This window comes from Rutidosis leptorrhynchoides, chromosome 8 (assembly GCF_046630445.1).
Source record: "Rutidosis leptorrhynchoides isolate AG116_Rl617_1_P2 chromosome 8, CSIRO_AGI_Rlap_v1, whole genome shotgun sequence".
Classification (NCBI taxonomy): Eukaryota; Viridiplantae; Streptophyta; class Magnoliopsida; order Asterales; family Asteraceae; genus Rutidosis; species Rutidosis leptorrhynchoides.
In genome coordinates, this window is record NC_092340.1 from 3,761,117 (window position 1) to 3,784,995 (window position 23,879).

General features: G+C 35.1%; 1 protein-coding gene across 1 annotated transcript; it reads right to left on the reverse strand.

Moving 5' to 3' along the window:
• Positions 1–18,067: 18,067 nt before the first annotated feature.
• LOC139861713 (pyruvate kinase isozyme G, chloroplastic-like) lies at positions 18,068–22,604 on the reverse strand. Its single transcript, XM_071850212.1, has 11 exons — positions 22,344–22,604; positions 20,967–21,254; positions 20,713–20,878; positions 20,313–20,558; positions 20,123–20,211; positions 19,943–20,005; positions 19,248–19,423; positions 19,033–19,135; positions 18,787–18,935; positions 18,565–18,673; positions 18,068–18,438 (listed from the first exon to the last, which is right to left on the reverse strand). Exons 1-11 carry the CDS (start codon positions 22,539–22,541, stop codon positions 18,331–18,333), a joined length of 1,695 nt encoding a protein of 564 aa, XP_071706313.1. The 5' UTR covers positions 22,542–22,604; the 3' UTR covers positions 18,068–18,330.
• Between the last annotated feature and the right edge of the window lie 1,275 nt (positions 22,605–23,879).

The following is a 23,879-nucleotide window of genomic DNA, read 5'->3' on the forward strand; positions in this document are numbered from 1 at the left end:
ATGTTCACTGATTTTACTGCGGCTCTTATTTTATCATTATCATGGTTTTTTTTTTTTTAATATCTCGCTTGAATTCGTCAAACTATTCATCGAGCAAGCCATGACTAACAATCGTTTGCCACAAACCATTGCCATTTCAAAAGATCACAATCAATCTTCTACTGGCGCTGCTAGATTAAGTAAGAGTTCTTCAAATTAGGGTGTGTTGATGCTATGGAACAAGTTCTTTGATCAAGGAAATGGGTACATTGTGTTAGTGTTGGGAAAGTTAATCTGATGAGTCAAAGTATTTTGCAGATTTTAGAGTCTGATGATGTTAGAGTCTGAGGAGCAGATGATGTTAGAGTCTGAAGTTTTCAAAAGTCAACTGCCGAATGATTTCTTGTTGATAAAGCCATTTGAAGATTCTGGAAGATCTCTTTTATATTTAGAAGATATATGATGATGCGTTTTTGTGTTTATCTTCCAAAATTAATCTCCTTAAGTTTAGCTTTGATCCTTGTATATCTTTTCCTATTTTGTAGAGTAGTTTGTTAAGAAACCAAATCTGGAAGATTTGGTTCTTCTTGTATAAATACACGTTTATGTTTGCAGTTTTTATACATATATCAAAAACACGATTGTGCTTAATATATTATTGGTTTTCTTCTAATTCGTGTTCTCTTAATTTTCTGCACTTTAATTCCTATTGTTTGTGTGAAATTAAGAGTCTGGTGTTCATAGTTGAATTACTGTGAACTAATAACTGGTATCAGAGCGGGTAAGGTGTAAATCCGTCAAAGGTAATCTTTAAAACGATCTATTTTTCATCTTTGAAGAAATCAAGATGTCTACCAGTACAATTGTTACTCCAGTCATGGCTGGAAAAGGTGTGCCGATTTTTGATGGCACAGACTTTGCAACATGGAAGCTAAAAGTTCTATGGTTTCTTGGATCTGTTCATGAAGATGCAGAAACTGTCCTTACCACAGGACCCATTACACCAGGTCAAATGGTCGATGCTGTTCCTGGATCAGATACTGTTGCTGCACAACCTGCTTATTTTCGTTCAACTCCAAGAGAAAGATGGACAGAAGCAGAAGCTATAAAGTTTAAGCTTGACAGCAAAATAAGAAGTATTATTGGTAATGCTGTCACTGTTCCTATTCTCAGGAAAATTAGTCATGCCAAGACTGCTAAAGCTATGTGGGATCTTTTACTTAATGATTATGAAGGAGTCACAGTTGTTAAGACTCAAAAGAGAAAGAATCTGATCAGATGCTATGAAAACTTTGCTGCTGAGCCTAAAGAATCCTTAAGTGATCTCCACTCAAGGTTTCAGGTTTTGATAAATGATCTTGAAAGTGTTGGTATAGAAAAGACACAACAAGTTTTGTGTCAAAAGTTCATTGAATTACTACCTTCAAACTTTGAATCGGTTATTACTTCTATGGTAATAAGTGAGAAGATTGAAGGGTATGAGCTAAGTGAGTTGTTTGGTATTCTATCAAATTTTGAAGAAACACAGTTGAAGAACAAGATCAATGTTAAGAAGGTTGCTAAAGATCCAGAGGCAGCTTTGGTGGCTACTACAAAGAAGAACAAACAGTTGTTCTCCAGTTACTCTAGTAAGGTTGAATCTGAGGATGATGAAACTTCTGATGATAGTGAATCTGAAGAAGATGAGGAAGATGATGATCTGGAGGCCCAGATAGCTCTTTTGGCTCAGAGAGTTGAGCAAAGAAAGTTTGGTTTTAAGAAGGGTAAAGGTAAGAGTTCATTTGATCCAAAGAAAGCTAAGTGTTTCAAGTGTGGTAAGATAGGGCATATAGCTGCTGATTGCTGGTCTAAGGTTGAAGGAGGTTCAGATTCCTACAAGTCTGTTGACAAAGCAAGAAAGTACAAGTTGAAGTACAAGAAATTAAAGAATGAAGCTGAGAAGGCAAAGGGTAAAGAACAGGAGAAGGCTTTGTATACTGAAACATGGGAGGATGAAGATTCATCATCAGATGATGAGGAAGACAAGTGTTTTATGGCTTTAACTGAAATGGTTGGTGGATCCAGTAATTTTGAAGAGGATCTGAAGGCTATTGAGAAGATGGATATGGATAGTTCTTGTAATAAAATTTCTGCCTATAAGGTACAAAACTTTGTGAACTATTTTGATAATGAAAAAGTGAGAATGTTTCAGTACTTGTTGCTTGACTTTAAGTGGTGTTTAGAAGACATTGATAGGTTAAGAACACAAATCTTTGATCTTAAACAGTCAATTATGGAAAAAGATGCTGAAATTAAAGGATTAAAATCGTGTGAGGCTGAATTAGACACTTATAAAATGGCATATGCTGAAGAAACTAAAAGATTAAATACAGAATTAGGAAGATCAATTAAAAGGTCAAAACATTATGAGTCAATTTGTAGATCTTGGTGTGTATCTTCTAAAAAGAATTCTGATGCTATTGCCAAACAAATTCCAGATGATGTTAAGGCTATATTAGGTGAAAACTACATATTAGACAATAATGTGGAAGCTGATCCTAATAGATTTAAACCTGATATTTTACCAGATACTTTTGTAAAGTTTGATGGTGATAAAAAGATTTTGACAAATGCTTTTGTAAAATCATTAGATCCTGTTGAGCCTTTAGACATCATTGTACTTGAGAGCAGAGATCCTTTAGAGTCTGAAATTTTGTTACCATCAGACTCTAACTGGTCAGAAAGTAAAAGTCAATCAGAGTCTGAACTTGAGAAATCTTCAGACTCTAACAGTTTAGATTTGAAAATTAAAAGTGAATGTTCTGACCAGGAGTCTATCACCCATGAGTCAAGTTGCAAGGACATATCTGATTTATCTTCTGTTACTAGTACCAGTCCAGATTCTAAAAGGTCAAAAAGAAAGTCAAAGTCCAAACAGACTAAGACTATTCGAAAACTTAAAAAGGAAATTTCAAAACTTAATAATGTAATCAAAAGTAAAGAGAAATCTCCTGTTAAGAGTACATGTTGTCTTCCAAAGAGAATTGAAAAGTGTTGGAAACCCAAAGTCTGTGAAAGTGAAAGTGTTTTGAAATCTGTTAAAGACAAGTTGATCTGGATTGGTAACAAAGCTTTTGTATGGAGAGTAAAAGATTCTCCTATTGAACCCACTGAAAAGTGGGTTCCCTCCAAGAATTAATTGTGTAGTTGTTTGTGTCTTGTGTAGCAGGGTAGTAAGTGGTATCTGGATAGTGGCTGCTCAAGACATATGACTGGATGCAAAGAACATCTTGTAGAGTTTGTAGAAGAGAAGGGTCCTCCTGTGAGATATGGTGATAATTCTGTTGCAAAGACAGTTGGTTATGGTACTGTGAAAGCTGGTAGTGTTACTTTGATGAAAGTTGCCTTAGTTGAAGGGTTGATGCATAATCTGCTAAGTGTTAGTCAAATTGCTGATGAAGTTTTCTGTGAAGCCTTTAATTTGAGAAAGAAAGAAAGAAGGGTCAAGAGGATAGTTGATACATATGCTGTTCCTGAACATATGGAGTTTATAGATGATTTTTATGTTGAGTATTTGGATGCATTGCTGGTTAAAACTTCTAATGGAAGGAGAATGTTGATTAGAGTGGATCAGTTTGAGGATGCTAATATTGAGCTGCTATTAAGTTTGATGACAAGGTGTAAATCTCTGCAGACCTTACCTTTTCGAAGAAAGTTGTTGATGCACTTGTACAGCAAGATCAGTATGATGAAGAAGATCTCACACATGAAGCATAAGTGCAAGCTGATTGAAAGAGAGGTCAAGAAGTTGATGGGTTAGTAGCTTGAATTGTTTTGACATCATCAGATAGGGGGAGATTGTTGGGAAAGTTAATCTGATGAGTCAAAGTATTTTGCAGATTTTAGAGTCTGATGATGTTAGAGTCTGAGGAGCAGATGATGTTAGAGTCTGAAGTTTTCAAAAGTCAACTGCCGAATGATTTCTTGTTGATAAAGCCATTTGAAGATTCTGGAAGATCTCTTTTATATTTAGAAGATATATGATGATGCGTTTTTGTGTTTATCTTCCAAAATTAATCTCCTTAAGTTTAGCTTTGATCCTTGTATATCTTTTCCTATTTTGTAGAGTAGTTTGTTAAGAAACCAAATCTGGAAGATTTGGTTCTTCTTGTATAAATACACGTTTATGTTTGCAGTTTTTATACATATATCAAAAACACGATTGTGCTTAATATATTATTGGTTTTCTTCTAATTCGTGTTCTCTTAATTTTCTGCACTTTAATTCCTATTGTTTGTGTGAAATTAAGAGTCTGGTGTTCATAGTTGAATTACTGTGAACTAATAACTGGTATCAGAGCGGGTAAGGTGTAAATCCGTCAAAGGTAATCTTTAAAACGATCTATTTTTCATCTTTGAAGAAATCAAGATGTCTACCAGTACAATTGTTACTCCAGTCATGGCTGGAAAAGGTGTGCCGATTTTTGATGGCACAGACTTTGCAACATGGAAGCTAAAAGTTCTATGGTTTCTTGGATCTGTTCATGAAGATGCAGAAACTGTCCTTACCACAGGACCCATTACACCAGGTCAAATGGTCGATGCTGTTCCTGGATCAGATACTGTTGCTGCACAACCTGCTTATTTTCGTTCAACTCCAAGAGAAAGATGGACAGAAGCAGAAGCTATAAAGTTTAAGCTTGACAGCAAAATAAGAAGTATTATTGGTAATGCTGTCACTGTTCCTATTCTCAGGAAAATTAGTCATGCCAAGACTGCTAAAGCTATGTGGGATCTTTTACTTAATGATTATGAAGGAGTCACAGTTGTTAAGACTCAAAAGAGAAAGAATCTGATCAGATGCTATGAAAACTTTGCTGCTGAGCCTAAAGAATCCTTAAGTGATCTCCACTCAAGGAATATTGGTCACACACTCAATCTACACAAATTCTTTGAATTTCATAACTATTGTCCACCATTTAATAACTATCGAGTACAATCCTAATCCTCCCTGTTATTATACGAGAATAAGAATTTAGACATGTATATATACATACATGTGTGTCTTCTTTTGACAACCATCCTTTTTCAAGACATGGTTGTCATAAGATCATGCTCGTGCTATTAAATCAGTTTTGAATTTTCCAGGAAGGAAAAAAGAATATGAAAAATGTACATATATAACAATAATAATGTAATAGTTAGGATCAACAATCATGTACAAATTCATGTTATCAACTGTTGATGTTATTTCTAAATTCTAAATGCGTGATGAGATAATGTTCACTGATTTTACTGCGGCTCTTATTTTATCATTATCATGGTTTTTTTTTTTTTAATATCTCGCTTGAATTCGTCAAACTATTCATCGAGCAAGCCATGACTAACAATCGTTTGCCACAAACCATTGCCATTTCAAAAGATCACAATCAATCTTCTACTGGCGCTGCTAGATTAAGTAAGAGTTCTTCAAATTAGGGTGTGTTGATGCTATGGAACAAGTTCTTTGATCAAGGAAATGGGTACATTGTGTTAGACGTATTATATTTACATACATATTTTCACTATTGGGCCTGCGAGCCCGTTTATATTGCTAGTGGGCCTGCGAGCCTTAAATGACCTAGATAGCATGTCTTATATATGGGAAATTGATGAAAATACACTTTTTTTAAGGCTTCAAACAAAATACACTTTTTTAAAAAAAATTGCCTTTTTACACCATTCGGTAGACGGGATTTCTGTCTACCACCTTTATCTGTCGTCTACTACCATTTTTACAAAGTAGTAGACAGTAACAACAAGGTAGTAGACAGTGAGAACAAAGCAGTAGACAGCCAATTACAAGGTAGCTGACCGTCTACTGCCTTGTTGTTATTGTCTACTACCTTGTTGTAGGTGTCGACTGATATGTATTATTGGTGTCGACACCTACAACAAGGTAGTAGACAATAACAACAAGGCAGTAGACGGTCAGCTACCTTGTAATTGGCTGTCTACTGCTTTGTTCTCACTGTCTACTACCTTGTTGTTACTGTCTACTACTTTGTAAAAATGGTAGTAGACGACAGATAAAGGTGGTAGACAGAAATTCCGTCTACCGAATGGTGTAAAAAGACAAATTTTTTTTAAAAAGTGTATTTTGTTTGAAGCCTTAAAAAAAATGTATTTTGAACAATTTCTCCTTATATATTCTGTATGTTGACATTACGGAAGCAATTGAATCACAATAATATTTTGCATCATAACATGGTATCAGTTGCCATAATCCCTCAACCCTAATTACCCTACATCATACAATAAAAAAATATATATCGCCTCCCATTCCCTTCCTGCATCTCACGTAGCCTGACCAAAAAAAAAAAAAAAAAAAATTTTAACAACATCACAGCTTCATTACAAAGCATTCGGCACTCTTGATTTGCAAACCTCATGGCTCCTTCCGGCAAGTATGATAAGGTTTACACCGTTACCTAGGTCACGCATCTAGTTCCGATCAAGCTAGATCTCACAAAACTCAACTACACTCATTGGAGCACACTTTTTGAAAATCATTGCTCCATTTGGGCCCGTGTACTACCCAGCTTCTTATTTCAGTCCGCCTGCTACCACTGCTATTGGGCCGCCAGCCCAGACTTTTACTGGATCACAGCAGCCCGCCCTTGGTTCCTCTGGACAACCCACAATTATACCTCAAGCTTTCAGCACTGATTCTCTTCAAGACTTTGGTAACGTCGGTTGGCACATGGACATAGGTGCTTCCGCTCACCTTTCTTCTAGCATTAATTGTTTGAATACTAATTTTAATTATTGCATGTACCCCTCGGTCGCCGTTGGTGATGGAAATTCAATTCCCGTCACCAACACCGGCCATAGCATGTTGCCAAACATACACCGCCCACTATACCTAACTAATGTCCTAGTCACCCCCAATATTGTTTAAAAACTTATTTCAGTACGCCGATTTGCCCGCGATAATAAAGTATCTGTTTGTTTTGATGAATTTGGTTTTTCTGTGAAGGACTACATGACCAACCGCCAGCTCCTCCGATGTGACAGCACCGGAGACCTCTACCCGTTCACCCACCAGACATCAACACCTCAACAACAAGCCTTGCTTACCACCTCCACCACTTGGCATCAACGTCTTGGACATCCTAGTATTGAAGCTTTTCGCCGGCTTATTTCTAATAATTTTATAGTGTGTAATAAAACGAAGTCTCCCGAGTTTTGTCATGCATGCCAACTTGGCAAACACGTGAGACTTCCATTTCATAGTTCTACTTCAACTGTTACTTCAGCTTTTGATATTATACATTCCGATTTGTGGACTTCACCGGTTTTAAGTTTAAGTGGTTTTAAGTATTATGTATTATTCTTAGATCATTATTCGCACTATTTATGGGTTTTTCCACTACGCAACAAATCCGAAGTCTTTAATGTATTTGTACAATTTCGCGCCTTTGTTAAAACACAATTTAATACCGAAATAAAAGCCTTCCAATGTGATCAAGGGGGGAGAATTCGACAACACCGCATTACATGATATATTTAAAACTAACGGCATCCAACTACGCCTCTCATGCACCCAAACGTCCCAACAAAACGGCAAATCCGAAAGAATGATTCGCACAATTAATAACCTAATACGTACCCTGCTTTTTCAAGCAAAACTACCACCAACCTACTGGACCGAAGCACTTCATATGTCCGCTTACCTCCTCAACATGTTACCATCATCCGTCATTGATTATGAAATCCCACATACACGCCTATATAAGCAACCTCCTACATATTTCACCTTACGCGTCTTCGGTTGCCTTTGTTATCCGCACCTCAACACTAGGGGTGTTCACGGTCCGGTTTGGTCCGGTTTTGACTAAATCTCAAACCAAACCAGCGTTTACGGTTTCAGGATATGCCAAACCAGACCAGACCGAGAATGTTGTCTTGTTGGACGGTTTGGTCCGGTTTGGGGCAGTCCGGTTTGGGGCAGTCCGGCTTGACCGATTTAACAGTTTAAAGTTCTTTTTATCTTTCTTTTATGGACGACTTTGATCTTCTCTTACTCATGCTCTGATTACCAAGGATATATTATGACCTATATATTTAAAGTTTAACTTACTAATATAAAGCATTAGTTACTTGGCAAATCTATATAGTCTAATAAACCTCTAAAATGATGATATCATCATTAAGCTTAATTTTCATAATGATGATGTCATAATTATATATTGATTTAATTTAAAAAATAATACAAAATCTTTTATAAAAGAAAATATTAATCTCTCATAAATTGTAATTTTATTTTTCTAAAAAAATTTAAAAAGCATTTATTATTATTAATTATTATTATTATTAAAAATATAAATATAAATATAAATATAAATACTCAACTTTGAGCGAACTTTATGTTGTAAAATCAACGACAATTTCACGGGGCAATAAACTAAATACGTAAAACATATCATTAAACTGTTTCGTTTAAACAAACCCATATTTTCACGGGTCATTTCACTAGTAAGTACATATACTTTGAATCGTTGTTAGAAGGCTTGAAAAAATTGTACATGACTCAGTGAATCTTTAAAATGAAGTAATGTAATCAATTTGCTTTTATATTATGTTAATATGTAACATACAATATGTGACTTGTTAAGTCGTTAACACATAATTTTGTTGAGAATGTCACATATACTAATTACATAATCATATTGTGGAACAATAACAGTACAAATATGTGATAGAATCATGATAAATCGTTATAGCCAGAACTGTAATTCAATTACCAAACACACACTTTCAGAATTTGATGGTGAAGTCACACATTCAGAACTTGGTGGTGATGTTCTTCTAGAAGGATCTTTGCTCACTGATCATGATGGACTCAACCTAAAACTCTAGATTCACCGTATTGGTTAGTCCGGTCCGGTCCGGTTTAACCGGTCGGTGTCCTAATAAAACCGTAAACCAAACCGAGTTTCACGGTTTGCGGATTTTTAAACCGGCGACCGGACCGCTAATATTCAAAACTGGACCGAACCAACTTAATCAACACGGTCCGGCCGGTTTTTACGGTTTGACGGTTTTTTGAACACCCCTACTCAACACCACAAATAAGCTTGCTCCACGATCCACTCCATGCATCTTTCTCGGTTACCCTTCCAACCATCGGGGCTATCGATGTCTCGATCTCACAACTAACAAAGTCATCTTATCACGCCATGTCACTTTTCACGAGCATATTTTCCCTTACGGATCCACCACAACCACTACCACTACGCCGCCACCTAGCACCACCACCTATGACTTCCTCAACCCCCCTCCTAATGCCTTCTCGCGCGCCTTTGCCGAACACCCCTCACCTACGGATCCGACACCTCCTACTACACCTACACCACCTACGCCACCCTCTCTGTAGTGACCCGAACTTTTCCATGTTTATATATATTAATTGAGATTGATATTTACATGATTAAATGTTTCCAACATGTTAAGCAATCAAACTTGTTAAGACTTGATGAATTGAAATATATTTCATATAGACAATTGACCACCCAAGTTGACCGGTGATTCAGGAACGTTAAAACTTGTAAAAACTATATGATGACATATATATGGATATATATATTGTTAACATGATACTATGATAAGTAAACATATCATTAAGTATATTAACAATGAACTACATATGTAAAAACAAGACTACTAACTTAATGATTTTTAAACGAGACATATATGTAACGATTATCGTTGTAAAGACATTTAATGTATATATATCATATTAAGAGATATTCATACATGATAATATCATGATAATATAATAATTTAAAATCTCATTTGATATTATAAACATTGGGTTAACAACATTTAACAAGATCGTTAACCTAAAGGTTTCAAAACAACACTTACATGTAACGACTAACGATGACTTAACGACTCAGTTAAAATGTATATACATGTAGTGTTTTAATATGTATTTATACACTTTTTAAAGACTTCAATACACTTATCAAAATACTTCTACTTAACAAAAATGCTTACAATTACATCCTCGTTCAGTTTCATCAACAATTCTACTCGTATGCACCCGTATTCGTACTCGTACAATACACAGCTCTTAGATGTATGTACTATTGGTATATACACTCCAATGATCAGCTCTTAGCAGCCCATGTGAGTCACCTAACACATGTGGGAACCATCATTTGGCAACTAGCATGAAATATCTCATAAAATTACAAAAATATGAGTAATCATTCATGACTTATTTACATGAAAACAAAATTACATATCCTTTATATCTAATCCATACACCAACGACCAAAAACACCTAAAAACACTTTCATTCTTCAATTTTCTTCATCTAATTGATCTCTCTCAAGTTCTATCTTCAAGTTCTAAGTGTTCTTCATATATTCTACAAGTTCTAGTTACATAAAATCAAGAATACTTTCAAGTTTGCTAGCTCACTTCCAATCTTGTAAGGTGATCATCCAACCTCAAGAAATCTTTGTTTCTTACAGTAGGTTATCATTCTAATACAAGGTAATAATCATATTCAAACTTTGGTTCAATTTCTATAACTATAACAATCTTATTTCAAGTGATGATCTTACTTGAACTTGTTTTCGTGTCATGATTCTGCTTCAAGAATATCGAGCCATCCAAGGATCCGTTGAAGCTAGATCCATTTTTCTTTTTTCTAGTAGGTTTATCCAAGGAACTTAAGATAGTAATGATGTTCATAACATCATTCGATTCATACATATAAAGCTATCTTATTCAAAGGTTTAAACTTGTAATCACTAGAACAAAATTTAGTAAATTCTAAACTTGTTCGCAAACAAAAGTTAATCCTTCTAACTTGACTTTTAAAATCAACTAAACACATGTTCTATATCTATATGATATGCTAACTTAATGATTTAAAACCTGGAAACACGAAAAACACCGTAAAACCGGATTTACGCCGTCGTAGTAACACCGCGGGCTGTTTTGGGTTAGTTAATTAAAAACTATGATAAACTTTGATTTAAAAGTTGTTATTCTGAGAAAATGATTTTTATTATGAACATGAAACTATATCCAAAAATTATGGTTAAACTCAAAGTGGAAGTATGTTTTTTAAAATGGTCATCTAGACGTCGTTCTTTCGACTGAAATGACTACCTTTACAAAAACGACTTGTAACTTATTTTTCCGACTATAAACCTATACTTTTTCTGTTTTGATTCATAAAATAGAGTTCAATATGAAACCATAGCAATTTGATTCACTCAAAACGGATTTAAAATGAAGAAGTTATGGGTAAAACAAGATTGGATAATTTTTCTCATTTTAGCTACGTGAAAATTGGTAACAAATCTATTCCAACCATAACTTAATCAACTTGTATTGTATATTATGTAATCTTGAGATACCATAGACACGTATACAATGTTTCGACCTATCATGTCGACACATCTATATATATTTCGGAACAACCATAGACACTCTATATGTGAATGTTGGAGTTAGCTATACAGGGTTGAGGTTGATTCCAAAATATATATAGTTTGAGTTGTGATCAATACTGAGATACGTATACACTGGGTCGTGGATTGATTCAAGATAATATTTATCGATTTATTTCTGTACATCTAACTGTGGACAACTAGTTGTAGGTTACTAACGAGGACAGCTGACTTAATAAACTTAAAACATCAAAATATATTAAAAGTGTTGTAAATATATTTTGAACATACTTTGATATATATGTATATATTGTTATAGGTTCGTGAATCAACCAGTGGCCAAGTCTTACTTCTCGACGAAGTAAAAATCTGTGAAAGTGAGTTATAGTCCCACTTTTAAAATCTAATATTTTTGGGATGAGAATACATGCAGGTTTTATAAATGATTTACAAAATAGACACAAGTACGTGAAACTACATTCTATGGTTGGATTATTAAACCGAATATGCCCCTTTTTATTAAGTCTGGTAATCTAAGAATTAGGGAACAGACACCCTAATTGACGCGAATCCTAAAGATAGATCTATTGGGCCTAACAAACCCCATCCAAAGTACCGGATGCTTTAGTACTTCGAAATTTATATCATATCCGAAGGGTGTCCCGGAATGATGGGGATATTCTTATATATGCATCTTGTTAATGTCGGTTACCAGGTGTTCACCATATGAATGATTTTTATCTCTATGTATGGGATGTGTATTGAAATATGAAATCTTGTGGTCTATTATTACGATTTGATATATATAGGTTAAACCTATAACTCACCAACATTTTTGTTGATGTTTAAAACATGTTTATTCTCAGGTGATTACTAAGAGCTTCCGTTGTTGCATACTAAAATAAGGACAAGATTTGGAGTCCATGTTTGTATGATATTGTGTAAACACTGCATTCAAGAAACTGATTTCGATGTAACATATTTGTATTGTAAACCATTATGTAATGGTCGTGTGTAAACATGATATTTTAGATTATCATTATTTGATAATCTACATAAAGCTTTTTAAACCTTTATTTATGAAATAAAGGTTATGGTTTGTTTTAAAAATGAATGCAGTCTTTGAAAAACGTCTCATATAGAGGTCAAAACCTCGCAACGAAATCAATTAGTATGGAACGTTTTTAATCAATAAGAACGGGACATTTCAGTTGGTATCCGAGCGTTGGTCTTAGAGAACCAGAATTTTGCATTAGTGTGTCTTATCGAGTTTGTTAGGATGCATTAGTGAGTCTGGACTTCGACCTTGTTTACTTGAAAAATGATTGCTTAACAAAGTTTGTTGAAAACTATATATTTTTCACATGTGAATATTATGTGATATATTAATCTCTTAACGCGTTTGATATTATGTGATAGATGTTTACCTCTAGAACAAGTCCCATTGACTCACCTAATAATAATGAAGAGTCAAATGTAAATTGGAATGATTCGTGGACTGATTCACAAGTTCCCGAAGAGGAACCGGAAGAAGAGTCGGAACCGGAAGAAGAATCGGAACCGGAAGAAGAATCGGAACCGGATGAAGAAATAGAACCGGTGGGGGAAATAATAAAACGGTTAAGTAAAATAAAATCCTCAACCAACCGACCAAGGTTAATTATGGTCAATGGTGTTTCCGCCAAGGAAGCAAAATATTGGGAGGATTACCAATTCTCCGATGAATCGGATTCCGACGAGAATTCCGATGATGTTATAGAAATTACCCCAACTGAATTTAAAAAGGCAAAAGAAAATAATAAGGGAAAGGGCATAAAAATAGAGAAATCTAATTCCAACCCCGATGAACTTTATATGTATCGTCAACCCCCGAAGTCCTTAAGTTGTAACAATGACCCGGGAACCTCTAAACCACCAGGTTTTTCTAAACCAATGTGGAAAACGACGGCTCGTATTAGGGGAACATCATATATCCCTAGAAACTTGGCAAAACGAACCAAAACCGAAGAAGAAGAAACAAGCGAGTCGGAATAAGATAGTTGTATTCGTGTGGTGTAATATATGTAATATAGTGTGCTTATGCTTTATGATATATGTAAAAATTGCTTGTATTAATAAGTATTTATTTTTAAGAATCTAACTCTTGTCTATTTTACAGTATAAAAACACAAAATGGATAGACAACCCAATATTTTAAGAGACCTACCCGGAGACATGATTGATGAAATCTTGTCTAGAGTCGGTCATAATTCTTCGGCACAACTATTTAAGGCGAGATCAGTTTGTAAGACATTCGAAGAACGTTCCAAGAATGCCTTGGTTTATAAAAGGCTTTCGTTCGAAAGATGGGGGATATCACATTGGGAAATCCATAAGTTACGATGTGTTTACTTTGACGCATATATTGCGGGGAACCCAAATGCTATTTTACGCAATGGGTTAAGAAATTATTTTGACTCAATATATCCGAATATTGGACTTCGTGATTTAGAAAAAGCGGCTAACATGCAACATAAAGAAGCATGTTATGCTTACGGATTAGTAATGTTCGCTTCTCACCAAAGTGAGAACAAGAACATCGGGCTACAACTATTAAACAAAACGTTCTCACAAGTGACGGAGTCAGTAATTGGGGTAAGAAATGAGGTTTTTATATTGTTACGGGACTGTTGGACAATACGTAACCCTCGTCCCTTTGACGACGTTACAACACGCTGTCTTATCAACGGCCATAACGGTTATGTTCCACAAGACCAAGGATGGGAAGTAATCCTAGTAAAACCAGAATGCATGACTTGTTTCTGGACGTATGAATTACGTGTCTTTATTGCCTTTGCTGAACGACTTGTGTACTAGCTAGAATTATCTTCACAACCATCTTGTATCAAATTTATTGTGTGCTATATTTCATGCTATATGTAAAATAAGCAGTATTGTAAGTTTGTAAAATATTGTGTAAAAGTTTGAACGCGAAATATTATTATAATCAGTTTTTCATATAGAATTGTAGTAGTTGAATTGTATATTAGCTACTAAGTATGAACTTAACGGGTAGGTACTACCCGAATTTAAACTTATAAAACGCTAATATGAAGAAAAAGCTTTTATAAATGAGTTCATATTATGCTACGAAATACTATTAACTACTCTTAATATTCTGTATGATTAACTTGTTCCATTTGACTATTTTGAAGAAAATGGCACCGGCTACTCTTAATAGTTTGAGTTGTGATCAATACTGAGATACGTATACACTGGGTCGTGGATTGATTCAAGATAATATTTATCGATTTATTTTTGTACATCTAACTGTGGACAACTAGTTGTAGGTTACTAACGAGGACAGCTGACTTAATAAACTTAAAACATCAAAATATATTAAAAGTGTTGTAAATATATTTTGAACATACTTTGATATATATGTATATATTGTTATAGGTTCGTGAATCAACCAGTGGCCAAGTCTTACTTCCCGACGAAGTAAAAATCTGTGAAAGTGAGTTATAGTCCCACTTTTAAAATCTAATATTTTTGGGATGAGAATACATGCAGGTTTTATAAATGATTTACAAAATAGACACAAGTACGTGAAACTACATTCTATGGTTGGATTATTAAACCGAATATGCCCCTTTTTATTAAGTCTGGTAATCTAAGAATTAGGGAACAGACACCCTAATTGACGCGAATCCTAAAGATAGATCTATTGGGCCTAACAAACCCCATCCAAAGTACCGGATGCTTTAGTACTTCGAAATTTATATCATATCCGAAGGGTGTCCCGGAATGATGGGGATATTCTTATATATGCATCTTGTTAATGTCGGTTACCAGGTGTTCACCATATGAATAATTTTTATCTCTATGTATGGGATGTGTATTGAAATATGAAATCTTGTGGTCTATTATTACGATTTGATATATATAGGTTAAACCTATAACTCACCAACATTTTTGTTGATGTTTAAAGCATGTTTATTCTCAGGTGATTACTAAGAGCTTCCGTTGTTGCATACTAAAATAAGGACAAGATTTGGAGTCCATGTTTGTATGATATTGTGTAAACACTGCATTCAAGAAACTGATTTCGATGTAACATATTTGTATTGTAAACCATTATGTAATGGTCGTGTGTAAACAGGATATTTTAGATTATCATTATTTGATAATCTACGTAAAGCTTTTTAAACCTTTATTTATGAAATAAAGGTTATGGTTTGTTTTAAAAATGAATGCAGTCTTTGAAAAACGTCTCATATAGAGGTCAAAACCTCGCAACGAAATCAATTAATATGGAACGTTTTTAATCAATAAGAACGGGACATTTCACTCTCCTCCTCCTCCACCACCCAATCCGCAACCGCCTCCACCCAACACCACATCTACTCACCCTATGGTTACACGACATCGCGTTGGCACTACCAAACCTGTCCAACGCCTTAACCTACATGTCTCCACCATTTCACCTATCCCCACATCATACCCGCAAGCCTTCCGTGACCCTAATTGGCAACACGCTATGACTGAAGAGTATAATGCTTTAATTAAAAATAGTACTTGGACACTTGTGCCTCGCCTATCGAACACGAACATAGTTCGCTCCATGTGGCTCTTTAAGCACAATTTTAATGCAGATGGGACCCTCAGCAGGTATAAGGCTAGACTTGTAGCCAACGGTCGCAGTCAGCAGGTGGGTATTGACTGCGACGAGACTTTTAGCCCGGTTGTTAAGCCCGCTACCATCCGGACTGTTCTCAGCTTAGCTATTTCTCGACATTGGCCAGTTCACCAGCTCGATGTCAAGAATGCTTTTCTTCACGGTCATCTTACTGAGACCGTATATATGCATCAGCCCCCAGGTTTTCGTGATACTTCACGACCCGACCATGTTTGTCTTCTGCAGAAATCCCTTTACGGATTGAAGCAGGCACCCTGTGCTTGGTACCAGCGATTTGCTAGTTATGCTCAGAGTGTTGGCTTTCAGCAGAGTCGATGCGACACTTCTTTGTTTATATATAGACAGGGGACTGATACTGCTTATTTGCTACTTTATGTTGATGATATTGTTTTGACAGCATCGTCCGATACATTTCTCCAGCGGGTCATCACCTCTTTACATCGCGAGTTCTCTATGACCGACCTGGGTCCACTTAATTATTTTTTGGGTATTTCTGTTACACGCAATTCTTCGGGGATGTTCTTATCTCAGAAGAAATATGCAGCTGAGATTCTTGAGCTTGCTGATATGACAGGGTGTCATCCGTGTCGTACGCCTGTTGAGACCAGTTCCAAACTGGACACTTCGGGTCCTTCAGTTGCTGATCCGACCTTATATCGGAGCCTTGCTGGGGCTCTCCAGTATCTTACATTTACGCGACCGGATATTTCTTATGCAGTACAGCAGATTTGCCTTTTCATGCATGATCCTCGTGAGCAGCATTTGTCCGCTCTCAAGCGGATCTTACGTTATATACAGGGTACTTTGGATCATGGCCTCCAGCTTTATGCATCTACCACTACAGACTTGACTGCTTACTCGGATGCTGATTGGGTTGGCTGCCCCAGCACACGTCGCTCTACGTCGGGGTATTGCGTATTTTTGGGTAATAACCTCCTTTCATGGTCCTCGAAGCGACAGCTGACACCTTCTCGCTCCAGTGCAGAGGCAGAATATCGCGGGGTTGCTAATGCCGTCGCGGAAACATGTTGGCTACGCAACCTTCTCCGCGAACTTCATTGTCCGTTATTTTCAGCTAGTATTGTGTATTGTGACAACGTTAGTGCAGTTTACATGTCAGGGAACCCGGTTCAGCACCAGCGGACGAAACACATTGAGATTGACATTCACTTTGTGCGTGATCTTGTGACTAAGGGACATGTGCGCGTTCTTCATGTCCCTTCTCGATATCAGTATGCCGATATCTTCACCAAAGGACTTCCCACTATCTTGTTTGATGAATTTAGATCCAGTTTAAGTGTCCGTTCTACTCCCGCTCCAACTGCGGGGGGCTGTTAGACGTATTATATTTACATACATATTTTCACTATTGGGCCTGCGAGCCCGTTTATATTGCTAGTGGGCCTGCGAGCCTTAAATGACCTAGATAGCATGTCTTATATATTCTGTATGTTGACATTACGGAAGCAATTGAATCACAATAATATTTTGCATCATAACACATTGAAGCCATTAAAAGAAGTGTTTGATCATAAAACTGATAACTTTCGTATATTATTTATGTTTAATGTTTATGCAGTCGTATAATTTCAGATCTTTTGGATATGATGATCAGAATATCAGATAGTGCTACCTTATACGCATTAATAAATAGTCAATAAATAATTACATATAAATCGCAATAGTTGTATGTATTGGTTTGTATATGTTTATAGTGAAACAGTTCCAATTGATGTTAGCAACATGCTTTACAAACTTGTAGGGTTAGTGCAATGCGTGACAGATTGTTTTTAGTCAACTCTACTCTAGAGTTACCTTAAAGGCTTAAAGCTGATACTGAAATACAACTATTTTCAATCGATATTAGGTTTCTAAAATACATTTTAACTTCATATATTTTGCATTTCATGAAAATAAAAATAATAAACAGATCGCATTTTGTCACTAATAAATATATCAATGCGCATATAAACTCAGATGATGACACAAACGAAGTTCCAGAATTTTGGTATCTCATACATATTCAAGAAAACTGAATTGCAACTTAAATTCGAAGATGACGAGTTCAATGGCAGATGGGCAAGATTTTAATGAAGCACAAACAACAGTATAAAAAAATGATAATGAAGAGAAAGATTTAGTATTCATCCTTTTTTTTTTTTTTTTTTTTTTGTAAATAGATGATCAATCAAAAATCAACTATGCTTGCAAGCATGCATGGAGCGAGCTTTCATCTGTTGTTTTATACCTTTCTGACCTGAATATTATGGTTTGATTGAGACCGCCAAATTGGTTGTCTTCCGCTCTGGAGCAGAGCTACATGCTCCCCTTCCTTCATCATCCCATGACTCTGTAGCCCACAAACTTATGTCATTTTAAAAAATACAATTTGTAATAGAACCAACTTTTTCAAAACGCACAACCAAACATGTTCAAATCAAAAACAATAATTACTTATCAGTGGAAAGGATCTCACCTTCAACACATCAAGAGCTTTTGCAAATGTTTCTTCAGAATCATCTGAGAACTCCATGTAGAGGGGGCACACTCCTTGATACAATGCCAATTTCTGTTGTACCCTTTTACTGTTTACCAATTTAATTATCAAAAATTAGGAAGAAAAAAAAAAGTAAAAATCTAAACCATTCAAATCAATCTTTAACTAAGAGACGAGTTTTTAATAAATTGGAAGGCTTACTCGTCTGTGAACGCAAATATAGTTCCATTGGGTCGATAATGGCTCAGTAGGACGGCCATAGTACTAGTTCTAGTGAATACCACGATTGATGTTCCTAGAGTGTTGGACATTGACGTGGCATGGTATGCAAACATTTCGCTCATATGGTTCTGTTAATGATATCAAATGAGTATTCAAAATAAAATAACTTTTCAATAAATATTATGAAAAAATGGAATGTTGATAAAACAATTAGTTGATATCCACCTCATATGGTTGAATAGGCCTTGTTGCTGTCCCTCCACTCATTATGCTTGATTCAGTTCTTAAGGAAACTGTGTGCATTACATTCACAGCTTTAAGTGGAAACCTAAAACCATACGAGACAAAAATTAAGAAATAGTTTCAGGTATTGCACTCTTGATACCGAATAAATGAAGGTTGCTGAAAAAATGTTTTTTTTTTTTTTTTGTATGTATTACTTTCCGTGAGCAGTTTCTCCAGATAGCATGACGGCATCAGCCCCCTCTCTAACGGCAATAGCGATGTCGGATACCTCTGCTCGGGTAGGTGTAGGATGAACAATCATGCTTTCAAGCATATTTGTTGCAACAATTACAGCTTTGCCCATGCTACGGCATATCCTGATTATCTCTTCCTAATCATACCAATTCAATTAAATTGATTCCCGTTAGTACATAACTGCATCAAGTGCTGGTTTTAGCAGTGTTGGGTCACTATTCTTAAAGGGAGAAACTTAAACCCATTTTGCTATAACATGGCTAATATTTAAGCTGGTCAAATGGGTATAACCTCCTAAATCTTTTTTATTCAGTCAGAGGAAAAAAAGTCTTTTTTATAGGTCAACCCCGAAACACTTTTGGATTCAAGAGATTACTATTTAGACCATTAGTGTCAAAAATAATTACAAAGTTTTCATTTTGAGAAAGAAAAAAAATTGATTTAAGAGGTATTTAAGGGTTAATACTATACTTTTGAGCAACTATTGACCCGTATAATATTGGAACTGTTTTTTATTTAGAAAAAATCTTGAAATAAAGTGTAACCTGAGTCGGCCCGTTTATAAGTGAATGGGTCAACAACTCAAAATTGTCACACCTACCATTACCCAACCTGCCTATTATATTATCCTGGAAAAAAAAAAATATTCAGTTACCTGCAACAATGGAACCTCTTCGACAGGCAACTCTGCACCAAGGTCCCCTCTTGCAACCATTGCCTGTATGAAAAAAAGAAACAAAACAGCAATTAGGCAAATGCTTATTGAGGACAAAATAATCATGTCACATCACGAATTTCCACAAATCTAGAATGGAGTAGAAAACAATAAATTTACCCCATCAGACGCACTGATAATTGAATGCAAATTTGGAATGGAGTCTGCACTTTCAATTTTTGGGATAACTTGAATATCTGCACCACAGCCTGTCACAATAGTAATAACATGGTAACAATAGAAGATGTTAAAACAGAAACAAAGAACATAAGGTACATATCATATCCATTGGCGATCCTAAGATGCTTACTTTTTAGATAACTCTTCAACTCATGGATAACTTCAGCATCTTTAACAAAAGAAACCGCATAGAAATCAACTTGATTGTCGACGCCAAATTTTATATCATCCCAGTCCTTTTCGGTGATAGAAGGTAGAGTTGCACTTTTTCCTCGAACATTTAGATGACGTCGAGACTTGAGTTCTCCACCATCCACAACTTCACATTTCACTGAATCTACAGTCTTCGACTTCACCTTTAGTGACATCATACCACCTAAAGGTTAACCAACACCTTACACTGGTTAAAAATTGTTGATACAAGTTCAATTTCAACAATGTATCTTGATTATTATAGTCAATCTCATTTTCTGCAAGTTTATTCAAACAAAATTTTAGGAAGTAGATATAGAAGTTCAATTTTAGCATACCGTCAACCAGAAGCATGTCACCAGCTTCAACATCATTGACAAAATCATCATAATTAACACTAACACTATCATCTGTGCCAACGCCTCTTTTAATCGTGAAAGTAAACTCTTGGCCACTTTCTAAGTTAACTGGCTGAAGCAAATCTCCACTTCTCACCTCAGGTCCCTGTCAACAAGTAAATTCATCATAACAATCAATTAAGGTTTACTTAAAGGTGTAACATAAATAAATATAAGCAATAAAGAAAACCTGCCTTTGTATCAAGCATGATGGCAATAACATTATCTTTATGTTGTGCATTATACTCTTTAACAAGGTCAATAACTTTCTGGTGAGAAGCATGATCTCCATGTGACATATTTAATCGTGCGACATTCATCCCGGTCTCAGCTAATTTCCATATCATTTCCTTGGTGTCAGTTGAAGGACCGATTGTGCAAACGATTTTTGTCTTACGCTTAACTACAGGCTTCGACCACATGCCCACTGAAGTGTCACCCTTTTTTAGAACAGGTGCCGATTGATAACTCTGCTCTCCTAGCTGATCACACAGACAGTAACAAGTTTGTTACACACAAACAACAATTAAAATTACGTCACATACAATAACAATAGTACAATACGCAGTAAGTCGGATACAATTATGAAAACGTAGGCCCGTTTATTTTCGAGTTAATGAAATTAACAGTATGGAACTTAACATGCATAGTCATTAAGATAGTCATTGAGAGGTGTTTGTTTTTAACTATTAAATAATTAAACAATATACGTCTTAATGGAAGAAAAAAATAATAATAAATAAGTGCAAATTTACAATAAGTTGTTTTCTCAACTGACCGATGGTCACTTTGATGGAACTTAATATGAAGAGTCAAAAAGAGGCATTTGTTCTTTACTTATTAAATAAGAGACGTCTTAATGGAATTTTTTTTCAATAAGTTGGAATTTACTTTTAGGTCATCACCGCTAAAAACCATCAACTCATGGTCTTAACGATTGCTCAAAATTGAAAATCATCGCACAAATCATAAGAAAAATCCCACAAAAACAGAAAAATATCGCACGAAACCCATACATATAACGCAAAACTGAAAGAAAAAAAAAACACTTTAGACTTCAGATTTTAATATTTGCATAATGAATCCATCTATTATAAACTAGCACACATGTAACGTAAGATGTTGTTAGTTCCACATTCTCCTCATTCAAAACCTAAAATCGAATCAATCGAATCAAACTAAAAAAAAAAAAAAAAATTAAAAAGGTTAAATAAGTTAGTCCTAAGTGAATACATATAACACTACAGAATTCGTCTACCTGTTAACAATTGCATAAAACTGAAACTCGTTTCATAAATTATTACAGTAATTTAAAAAAAAAAAAAAAAAAAAAGTCCCACAAAAACGTTTAAGTATCGCACGAAACTCATAAATATCACACAAAAAAACAGAACAAAAATAAATTACAAAGATTTCAAATTTCAATTTGCATTATCAATCCATCATTTTTAACCTAATTGAGACGAAACATGAAATGTTGTTAGCTCCACATTCTCCTCATTTTCAAAACCTAAAATCGAATCACTCAAATCAGACTAAAAAAAGGTGAAATAAATTAGGAGTGAAATGACCTTAGGTGTGTCTTGAGGTGTGACGGGAACAAACTGAAGGTTGGCAGGTGTATTTGCGTTGGTGATGACGGTAGCAACACGTGGAGCAGTTGAAGCGAAACTAGTAGTAGAAAGCTTGATGTTTTGAATCTTGTGTTTAAGAGATCCATTGGTAATAAATGAATTGTGAAGCAATTTAGTAGCAACTACTTGAGCCATTATGATTTATGATTTCTTGTAACAAGAGAGAAAAATAATTAAGAAGAAGAAGGTAGTAGTGATAGAAAAATATAAAGAAAGGGCGATGTTTTCTGAGGGACTTTTGTTGTGATTGGAGGAGGAGGAGAAATCGAAGTTTTTTGGAATACAAATGGAAAGAGAGAGATGGAGGCTTATTTCATAGAGTGTATCGATCGATCGATCAAATGATGAAAAATAAAAAAATAATATACAGGTTCGTCTCTAATTTAGGTAAACCCGTACGGTCCAACTGTCTCAATACTAATGGGCCTGATAGGCTTATTTTCCAATGTGCCTAATTCCTCCATTGCACTTTTAATTATTAACGAGTGTTTCGCTTCGCGCTAAAGCTTCGTTTTTTAATGTATTTTATTGCGTTTATTTTGTAAAAAAAAATTTGTGGCTAACGATGATGTTGTTGAAGCGCAACTCGAGTCGAACTAAAAGGTATAACCCGTGAAAGATTTAAATGTTATTTAAAATTAATAATATATGTGCATCTCCGCGTTTCGCTATGGAGTTGTCGACTTTTAAAAATTTAACGGAGAATTAATGTGTATGAAAAGTACCCCAATTATTTAGCGTTTTTTAAAAAGCGTCCGTTTTGCGTATAGCTAGTGACATTGTGTTCCTAAAATTATTTCGAGTTTAACGATGGTGGCGGAAAAATTTAACTCATTGCGAGTGCGAAGATACGACCCATTGAATATTTAGGTGGAGTTTGTTTAAGATTTTTTATGAGAATGGTTAATTGACACTTTACCCCCTGTTTGGGGAGTGGATTTGATTTTTTGGATATAGTGTGAGGTGATTTTTGGTTGAATTTAAAAAAAAAAAAAAGAGGCAAAAAGTAAAAAATACACCTGGGTACTATTCATTTCCCCCTATGTCTTTTAGAATATAGGTATAAAATATAAAATATAATATAATATAATATAATAATTATTCATTTAAAAATGAATACTAAAAATTAGTAATTTATTTTTATTTTGGACTTTAAAGCTTGGTTTTATTTACATAAAATATTTTTTTTAAGCAATTAAACTTATCTGTTGATAACAAAACACTCGAGAGAAGTATAACTCCTTGCATCATGAATCCAAATTACAACATCCAGACAAATCAAAAACAATATACTTATATGGTGCATCCGTGCATAGGAGGCAACATATATTATACATTAAGTTCTATTACACTAAATTAAATACCAGACGAGCCACGACTTGTATTCCATGAGAGCCACTCGATTTTCATCTTGTTGCATCGTTTAGAAATACTTAAGTTGTATTTTCCATAGAGCATTCAGACCATTCTAAG